Genomic DNA, 10270 nt, shown 5'->3' with positions numbered 1-10270 from the left:
TTAACAGTTTTCCTTTCAGGTTCGCCACGAGATGTATATATACAACTTCCTATATGCAATCTAAGAATGAGAAGCAAAATCTTTTCAATCTTTTCAATCTTTCAACTTTGAAAACCTTAATCTACTTGAGGGAAAAGAAAGACACAACTTTTTCCAAAGATCAAAGAACACACACTATAATGCACATTTTCCTAAATCATCAAGCATACAGTCAAATGCAAAATGCACAATGCATGTATTTCTTTTCGTTATCCTTAATGTTGATGCTAACAAAAGGAAACTGTTGTATGATTTTTGAATCAACTTTCAAGTAGAAATAAACAAGCTTGTCCACAATAAAAAAGACACCTTATGATAGATTTGTTTAAAATACAGGAAATGTATAGATTCAAACCATAAAATGAAAAGAAAACAAACTCAAACAGCCATGAACAGTAATGAAACCAGCTCATAAGATCACAAAGACACTTTTACAGTTCAGGATCTAAGAGGTCACAACTATACTGGTTCGCTTTTCACAATGGGAAACTGGAACTGATACAAGAAATACTGAAAGAACATTCACAGTTTCATCACACAACTGAGGCGGAATAATGTCAAGGAGAAGTGGTCTACAGCAAGTACAATGACCAGCAAGCAATCAGCCAAAAATCAGTGAAAAGAGGGCCAAGACACAAAGGGAAAGCTGAGCTAGACTAAGGCTAACTGGACCAGCGCAGGCACTGGTCTGTCAGTTTCACTCTCAGCGCAGTGCCCGAAGGGAGCACCTGCACTGTAATGCAGATTGCCTGTGGACAGCCTGCACTGACACACGAGAGTTGCGTCTGCAAAGAATTCCGGGTCATAAAAAGCTCAAAAATGCACTGTTTTTGCTGAAATAAAAAGTTATAGGTCAAGTACAGGCTAAGGGATGATCAAGAGGATGAAGATCTATCACAAAGAGTAAAGAGTCTTTTGTAGATTAGCTCTTTAAATCTCGAATTTGCTCAGCAAAGGAGCAAGAGTAACAGACCCTCTACTTCGCTTTTGATATAGTCAAAAGCTTTTCGATTTGGTACTCTTTTCTTCAAGAAATGATTAGCAAAATACTACAAACACCAACAAGATACTAGGCTCCCCAGCGGAGTCGCCAGTTTGTTGTGGGGAAAAGTATCCGATGCGGATGACCCTATCCCTACTCTAAAGGTGACAGTCTTTAGCAACAACTGAAAGTAAAGTTCTCATGTTTCACTTTATGAAAATACAGAGAGAATGAAAAGAAGGTCAACCAACCTGGTGTCTTTCGCTTAGTCGATCCTTGTCCTTCTCTCTTTGTATCTCGTTCCCAGCTCCTTGCTCTCTTAGCCGGTCCAGCTACACACAGATCCTGCACAAAACAAGAGAGCAAACTACAAGATACAAGTACTCATAACTGAAGCATGGATTAGGGTGCATCAAATATACATGTAAACACAAAACATCTATGTAATACAAGTATATAGGAGAACATGCAAAACTTTATTGATAGAAAGTAACAGGGTTCTGAGAAGGTTACAACCAATGATGATGGCTCCAATCCAGCAGCACCTCCCCAGCAGCAAGAACTCTCCTCTTCACCTCTAGTAAAACAATCACCCAATAGCTCTGACTGCAAACCAACAACACCTCCTTGCTCTAACAAAATTCCAGCCTCCTTAGACCTCATAGAAGAGCTCTATATATAGGAGAGAAGAGGAAAGGATGAGTCAGCTTGAGACTGACATGAAGCTGCCTTGTGTCCTCTCCTTCTTCAGTTAATCTTCAGTTCCTGTGTCCACTTGGAGATCCTTGCTTACACATGGTGATCAAGTACCTCTTACTCATCACAGGGCGAATCTCATGAACCAAGTGTCAGTTTGGAAGCTTCCTGGGCAGTTGACACCTTGCAGGATGACTGTGCCACTTGGCCAATCTCGCCCAGCGCAGGTAGCCTTCATTAATCTTGACTTCCAGCGCAGGTACAAAGAGGGACAGTTGCATTCCAGCGCAGAAGCTCAGTGGAGCAGCTGACATGATAAAAAATAAGCCTGTTTTGAAGTGTTTTCAGGTGGAGAACTGATTGGAAGTGCTGTTGGTTGATGACCTTGTTCTTTTAGGGGTAAGAACAACATGTTTAGGGACTGAGGATGCTTGTAATTATTGACATTCCATGCTCCTTGACGCGAGGCACAAAAATGTCTATAACAAGACTGTGACAGCCAAAGTGAAATTTTCTTGGCAAAAAACCCTGCTTATCATTCAAAGACAAAGCACATTGATGTTCAGTATCACTTTGTGAGGGATATGATAGAAGACAAAAAGGTGGACACTTTGAAGAATACTGCAGATGCATTGACAAAATCTGTGAGCTTTGAGAAGTTCTCTTGGCGTAGAGAAACAATGGGTGTTTCAGGGCTGGAAAAATGACTAAGCTCTCCTGTGGCCCCATGTGGAAAGAAAACAACAAGTGGGAGATTGTTGGGTTGTGTTATATTCTTTCCATGACTAACCAACGTAGTAAAACGGAGGGTTAGAGGGGGGCGGCAGCCCCCCTTGTCCGGGGGGTTTGAGGGGGGCGGGCAGCGCCCCGGGAAATTTTTTTTTGGACCCTATATTAGGTTGGGCGAACCTACCTATGGTTTTGTGCATGTTTTTTGCACATGGTATTGGACGCGATGATTTTTCGGTCCATGGTATTGGATGCTTCGGCATGTATAAATATGTATTGTAACATTGAAAGGAACATAATGAAAAATCAAGCTGGTAGTCCCGGTTTTGGGATTCAAGGAAAAATCTCTGTGCATATGTGTTTTATGGATTATGCTCTCGCATTGTTTATTTTCTTTGTTTAAGAATTCATATGTAGGTAATTTCTGTACAGGGTTAAAACCCACATCATTAAGCTAACAAAACCACATTTCCTACTACTACAAATAATCCAAATTGTCTAATGGGACTTTAGTGTTTAAATATATTGAGAGTACTACAAAACCACACAACTTGCTCTAGAGCGTGCATAATAGAAAAGTAAAAGGTGGAAAAACAATGAACTCGAACTTACCTTTCCACCTATCTCACACGTTTTTCCACGAGCTAAGATCTCTTCAACGACTTGTTCACTATCAAAGGTTATAAAACGAAAACCCCGAGAGCGACTTGTGCCATGATCTTGCATGATTTCATGCTCAACAACCTTGCCAAACTTGGAAAAGTAGTTTTGAGCTCACCTAGAGGGAATGTTAGCTTGTGCAAAAGTAACTACAAAAATTACAAGCAACTCCATTTCTGACACAGTCCGGCTGGTAACTTGAACGAGAGTAAGATGCTTTAACAAAGTGACAATGAACTTGGAAATTACTGTCTTTTCCATTTTTGGTGCCGCCCTTGAAAATGATTGGCGTGCTTCCTCTGCCTTAGATGAACCCTCACGGCCATCTTAGGCTGAAGATGAGCAAGAGAGAGGGTTATTTATGTGACACCCCTAACTCAAACTCTTAACAGTTGCCACATGAATAAGGAAGAAGAATCTTATCAGCATAGATTTCTATTTAAATTTTTGTCATGGTTTTCTTTTTATTTGGTTTTCATGATAAATCACATTTGTTAATTCACTTTGGTCAAAAATTTCATCGGGAAAGTGGAGACGACTGGGCACTAGCCTCACCTTTCTATTTGTATCGCTGCAAAAAGAATGTCTATCGAGATAGTATTACCATTCTAAAATTCAAAGGCATTAAATAAACTTATATCAATAATTATTATATTTTATTAAATAAATAAATAAAAATAGATTTATATACATTATATCTTGTTGAGTAAAAGACGCCATTTGAATAAAAGAGAAAAGATTAAGATCAACATTAACATAAGTGCAGTATTAACCCAAAAAATAGTTATGGACATTGGACAAATGAACTACCTACTCAATCTTAGTTTATAACACATTAAAAAATACCAACAATAGCATTCTTACTAATATTTAAAAAAAAACATAGCTAAAATAAACTAAAACAACTTTTTTTTTTTTAATTCTCTTTGCACTCTTTTCAAACACAGCGAATATTTGGTAAATGTTTTATACCATTCATTTCTGAAAAAAACCCTAATTTCAATCCAACTCAACTTTGAAATAAGTTGCATGATTCTCTTTTTCTCTTCTTATCCATTCTGGCATGCACGCACTTCAGAAAGCTCTCGTTCAACTTTTTACATTCAGATGTTTCCAACTTTTCCAACAAAGTCAACTTCTCAAGACCTGGAAGCTCCTCTATTTTGTTACATCCGCTGATGTCTAGTAGTCGAAGGTCTGCAAGGCCAGGAAGCCCACTTATTTTTTCCAACACAGTACTTCCTTGCAACTCCAGAGACGTTAGTGTTGTTGGCAACTCTCCAACCTCCACTAGTTGTGGACAAAAGCTGAGATTGAGATGTTGTAGTTTTGGACAAACACCTCTAGGAATCGATACTTTCTTTACTTCCGTCCCTTGCAGGTCTAAGTGTTTGAGTTGAGGAAGGTTACCTAGGCAAAGTGGCGGCATTTCGAACCTTAAATCCCCGACGGAATCCGGCAACATTTGCGAATCCGCACACTGCAATGACGTCTTAATATAATTATTTTAAAATTATTGTGAGCCTGGGCTTGTATTAATACAGATCTATTAAATATCTAGATATTAAAATTTGTAAACACATTTTTATAATACAGACATGTTAAATTTCTATATATGAAAATTGTAAAGACATTTTTATTGGAATGGACTCTATTTCAAGAAGAATATCGAATGGAAATAATAATAAATAATAAATTGTTTTTCAGCGGTTAACTTGTAGTACCTTGGATTCTAAATACTTTCAGTAAGACCAAAAAATCTAAACTAAGTTTGAAAAAAAAAAAAATACGCACCAAATTCACTTGTAAGGCTCTCAAATTCCTGATTGGAATCCAAGAAGGCAGGGAGGTGTACGGGCATTTTTTCCAGCATAGCCATACAAGCTGATCCGAAGATGCAAGAGATTGGGATATGCTTCCCAAGCAATTACCTTCAGCCCTCAGCAGGTGCAACTTGCTCATATCAACGGGAGGGCGATACAGAGAGTCGTGGAATGATTGAGCAGATATTCCTTGAACCATGTTAATCCCGCGCACCTGAATTGTTATCTGAAAACTGTTAGAAAACAATATACACATACTTGCAAAGCTTTTCAGAACTCAAAATTTACACTCTGAGCATAACTTGGAAATTAGATTAAAACACGTACAATTGGTTGGATAAACGCATTATGAAAAAGGTTGTCAGTGGGGCGCCAAAGCCGACGATGCCATTTCGGAAGTTCCTTTTCAGCGAAATCTCTGCCCAAATCTCTGAAGTGATTGTGCATACTTATACGGTTTTTACAGTCGATCTCCAGAATACACTTGTACTCTAGGTTCTGAAGACTCACCCTTCCTTGCCATCCAGATCCGTCCCATATTCTTAGGGCCAGATCTTTATCTTCATCTATTAAAAAACATGCAATATCTAAAAATATTTCCTTTTCCTGATCATCAAGACAGTCGTAGCTAATTCTGAGACTGCTATGTATATCTGAAGGAAGTACTAAATTCGATATTTTCAGATATTCTTCTTCCCAGTACCATGATTCTTTTAGATAAAGTTGGGAGCCAAGCACTTGGAGGGATAACGGCAATCCATCACAGGCATCCAAAAACTTTGTAACCTCTTTTTCAAATCCGGCACCAGGTTGCTGCTTGTGAAAGGCATGCATGCAGAAAAGGCTTTGTGAATGTTCTCTGTCGAGGCCTGACAGCTTGTAAATGGACGAGACTCCGTTACATGAAAGAAGATCCCTATTGCGAGATGTAAGTAAGATTAAGCTATCAGAACTAAGGGCCTCTTTCAGAGGTGAAAATAATGCTTTTAACTGCCCGGCATCATCGACATCATCCAAAACTACGAGAGCTTTAGAACCCAACAGACGATGACGAAGCTCCGATTTACCTTGAGAGACGCTACATATATTCAAGTCCTTTGAAGTTAAGCCTTGGTAGAGGGTTTTCTGCAAGTCAGGCAAAGAAGTTTCGCTTCTCACATCTTCCAGAAAACACGATTGACTGTAAGCTGATCTGTAGCGGTTAAAGAACTCTGTTGCCAAGGTTGTCTTCCCTACACCACCATAACCCACGATCCCGACAACCTTTGTCTCCCGGCTTTGTTGCTGCTCCTGCAATACTGTTTTCTCAAAATCTTGTAGCTTTTTATCCAAATCAGTTGGATATTCAGCCACATCCAGTTGAGGCTTTTCAATTTTTTCTTCCACCAGTTGAACCACACGATTGGCGAGCTTGCCTTCATCACTGGTTATACACAATAAAACAAACCAGACATGAGTACCAAAAAGTTCGTTTATCAATCCAATGAAGCTAATTAGAGGGTCAATGATACTAAAAGTTCTCACCCGTTATACGTCTCCAGCTCCAAACCGCTCAAATATGAAACGTCAGATAGCACTTTTTTCCAATCTGCAATTGTTTGTTCGCTGCATCTCCCTTTGCTTACATGCTGTCGGAGGTCTTTATCATAGTCTACATTGTTGCCCTCACGCTTCCACATCCGGAGATCAGAAGGCTTTACATGATAAAAAACTGGAATTATAGTGGCTTTTGATTCCCGCTTATGCATCTCCAGGAGCTCATTCAGGCACCATACTGATTCCGCGTATCTTGGAGAGAAAATAGCTATATTAACAGAGGATGTTGCAATAGCTCCTAAAATTTGAGAATCTAAGCGGTCTCCCACCTGCATTTCTTCCCGGTCCAGAAAGACTCTGAATCCGCGGTCAGAAGAAAGCCGATAGTAGAGATGGCTGGCTAAGGTATTCTTCACATCGGGCCCCCGATGATTTATGAACACTTGGTAATTGTAATTGGAACTGGTGGTGGGAGATACAGCCATGGAAGTGGAGGCAGGGAAGGAGGGAGCGAAAGTTTGTTGACGAGGTATGTTTGTTGGATGAGCCCTTAATTAAGATGATGAAGATATAAATAACCAGGTCGAGAAATTAAAGGCACTTCCCTGAATCCTCTCTCGTCGACCTAACACGTGCCGAAGTGCTCGTGTCGTCGATCTAACGAAAAACCCAATACCTGTATTTATATCTCAGAAGTGTCTTTACCTACAAAATCCGTAAATGGATAATCATCTTAATCGACCTGAATCCTAGTCTCATCAGTTCAATAATACCATAACATTGTCCTATAATAAACAGTAGCATATCAATAAAAGTAACACAGAAAATCTGAAAGCAGCATCATAATATTCAGATCAGGACCTAAAAATGTTAAAAAAAAATAAATCATTTGCAGCAGTGAGGAAATCGACAGAGCCACTCAATTCCACCATTCCTCTATCAGAAATGGTAAATCTACACTGCCTTCATAATATTCAGATCAAGGCCTAAAAACAACAATAATAAAAAAAACATTTACAGCAGTGAGGAAATGGACAGAGCCCCTCAATTCCACCATTCCTCCATCAGAAATGGTAAATCTACACTGCCTGCTTACTCTAGCAACTGTATCTCCAATACACATGACCAAAACTGACAGGTCAGTCAGAGGCATACCTACAGATCTAAAACAAAGAAAATAAACATAAAAAAATAGTGCACCTTATATATGATGCGTCCCTCTGGAATAAGTGTCCCAAAAGCAAACCCTAGTAGTGTATGTGATCCATAGAGGTGCAGCACTCTTCTTTCGATAGTCTATCTGTTACCCTATTATGTTTCCTGTAAATGTGCGAAATTGAAATCCTTCTGGAAGTGGGCGTAAAGACTCTGTTCGGTTTATCCAATGGAGTAGTTCAGAGAAATTAAGAGTTGCCCGCTTATTCGTTGATCTAATGCTTATGGAAGTGTTAGCCGGTATTCCTCGGCCGTTGGGTATTTGTCCAGCTCCTTTGTTGCTTTCTATTATCAGGATTTCTATATGCACACGCTTTCTTCTGGTTACAGTACTATTTTCTGTTTTGAACATTGCCCAGTACTGTCACATGCTTTATATAATGATATTACCTCAAGGATAAACCGTATATGTATGTGCTTTTCTTTATTCAGAGTAAACAACAAAGAAGCATTACTTTTTTCTCGAACAAAAAAATACGGTGACTATTTAACCCTGAAACAGGTTTAGGCCCGCACAACTGTCGTGACAAGATGCGTTTTCAGATTTCTTCCCTATTTCCTTTTCCTTTGCCTATGGCTTTAACGCGGGTTTAGCAATTTTATGTTAAGTCGCTAATTACTCACCAGCTCCAGATTAACTTTGGTATTTTTATCTGAGTTGTAACCATGTAAGTTGCGAATTGTCTAGCTCAATAAGTTAATAAATTTAATGTTTTTTAATTAAATATAATTGGTTTATTTATTTAATAATTGATTAAATTTAAAAACAATATGAAATAATTAGTATTGAATTATAATTTTCTTTTATTTAATAGAAAAATTAAACTAATTTTCTTTTTCAAATTGTTTATTTCTTTGTGAAATAAACACACACTTAATTCTTGGCTTGAGAAACTACTCTTAACATGACTAAATTTTTGCCCATTAAATTTCAAACTAGTGACTTTCTCATTCTTCACTATCTATTATGGGGCCCATAAAAAATAAAATTAATATTTATTTAAATAAATCTAAAATTATTATTGCAAGTTAATGTAGAGAAGATAAAGTAATAATAAAAATAAAATTCTAAAAAAAATAATAAATCATATTAAATATTAGGCTACCAAGACCACAAACCACAAATTCACCCACAAAGTTATTTTTTGTCAGACAATTTTTTTCAATTAATCTGATCATATGAGTGTTTGAATCCTGTTTTAGATTACAATCACGTTTTTTTAGATTACAATCACGTTTTTTCATGCATTTCTATTTTTTCATGTAGCAAGGTCCATCGAAAGTATGCAACATGGGTACTCCTTGGATGAGGAATTAAACTTTTCATCCCTCTTCCTCGAAATTTGAGTAAAACCTTAGGGACATAAGTTGAAAATACGAGTTGAAAAAGTAGTTTTATTATTTTATTATTTTTTAATCTTTTTACTTTTTAACTCCAAAAATGGTGAATCATCCCCCAAGGTTGAAATTATCATCTTGAATCCTATTGGTTCTTATAAAGTTTTTTTTTTGTAGATTTTTCTTAGGAGGCCCATTTTAGACCTCAAAATTCCTCTAACGAGAATTGTGTAGTGCTAGATGGTAGCCAGCCTTGAGCTGAGACATTGCGCAGAACATGAAAGGCAGCCCAAAGCTACTCAACCCAGAAATTGCGTAGAAGCCTTTCTCCTCAGAAGTTGCTCAGTGCATGAACCAAAGAGTTGCTTTGTTCTTCCCAGAACTATGCAATCTCTCCAAGCAATGCATGGTCGTTTTCCTAAAAAAGAAAAAAACAAAGAGCATCCCTAGAAAACAGGGACCTATGATTAGTTTCCCGAAGGTGGCACATTGTTATCTTTAAAAGTTTCTGCCAAGTGTCGCTTTCGTCCTTAACTTAGGCATGCACGTCATAAATTCCAATTTTCTCAATTCTATGTAATGGATGCCTCTAAAGATCATTTGTACATTCGATCATCAAGCTCTAGCATTCTCGAGGAAATCAAGGAGCCTTTAGAGCATTGTCGTCATTTGTTTGGGTGAGTTTTTATTTTATCATCTTTTGTTGTTTTTTCTATCGCTTTTTGTGGTTTAGTTTGTGAGAATGATGTTGCACCTATTTCTTTGAATTATTGTTCGCATTTTAACTTGTTTTAGCTTGTAGAAGTGTTGTTTCAAGTTGTAGATTGTCTTTCCCAAGTGTCGTATGAGTTTTCTCTTTTTTGCACCAATGATCGTTGTTGTGGTAACTCTCTTCACATGCTTGATTTTCCTTCAGTTTAAGCAATTACTGCACTTGTTTCACATGAATGCATCAAGACTTAGTTAGATCTTCACCTAGCATCACATCATCCTTCAGATCTTCTTCATTTTCACACTCCCCATGGGCAAATCTGGGCTCCCCTTGCTCGGATCTCACACTTCATTGCATCCACTACACAATCTGGGAGCTCAAGACCTCTGCCTTGGCTTTTAGAATTATGCAGATCTTGTCCTAGCTTGGTTCCAATAGCACACTACGTAGTTACAGGAGCCAGTCTCTGAGCTTGGCCATTGAGAGTGTGAAATGCGCATTCCCTCCTAGGCCCTGGCCCAGACTGAATTGTGTATTACG

The 10270-nt window shown here is 38.1% G+C and overlaps 1 protein-coding gene across 3 annotated transcripts; it reads right to left on the bottom strand.

The window, feature by feature from the left end:
- Window positions 1-4100: 4100 nt before the first annotated feature.
- LOC149214095 (disease resistance protein RPV1-like) lies at window positions 4101-7851 on the bottom strand. 3 transcript variants are annotated; one of them, XM_089390852.1, is made up of 5 exons: window positions 7666-7851; window positions 6454-7170; window positions 5257-6352; window positions 4910-5143; window positions 4101-4586 (listed from the first exon to the last, which is right to left on the bottom strand). In XM_089390852.1, exons 2-5 carry the CDS (start codon window positions 6948-6950, stop codon window positions 4116-4118), a joined length of 2298 nt encoding a protein of 765 aa, XP_089246978.1. In that variant the 5' UTR covers window positions 6951-7170; window positions 7666-7851; the 3' UTR covers window positions 4101-4115. The 3 variants fall into 3 exon arrangements, with proteins under 3 accessions (XP_089246978.1, XP_089246976.1, XP_089246977.1); XM_089390850.1 differs by having other exon boundaries at window positions 4901-5143; window positions 7666-7850; XM_089390851.1 differs by lacking the exon at window positions 7666-7851 and having other exon boundaries at window positions 4901-5143; window positions 6454-7632.
- Window positions 7852-10270: the final 2419 nt, after the last annotated feature.

Source organism: Pinus tabuliformis, chromosome 1_1, assembly GCF_031772625.1.
Source record: "Pinus tabuliformis cultivar Carrire ecotype Pingquan chromosome 1_1, CPIR1, whole genome shotgun sequence".
NCBI classification, from domain to species: Eukaryota; Viridiplantae; Streptophyta; class Pinopsida; order Pinales; family Pinaceae; genus Pinus; species Pinus tabuliformis.
Note: the sequence above shows the minus strand (reverse complement) of the source record. Positions and strands in the feature narration are given on the sequence as shown.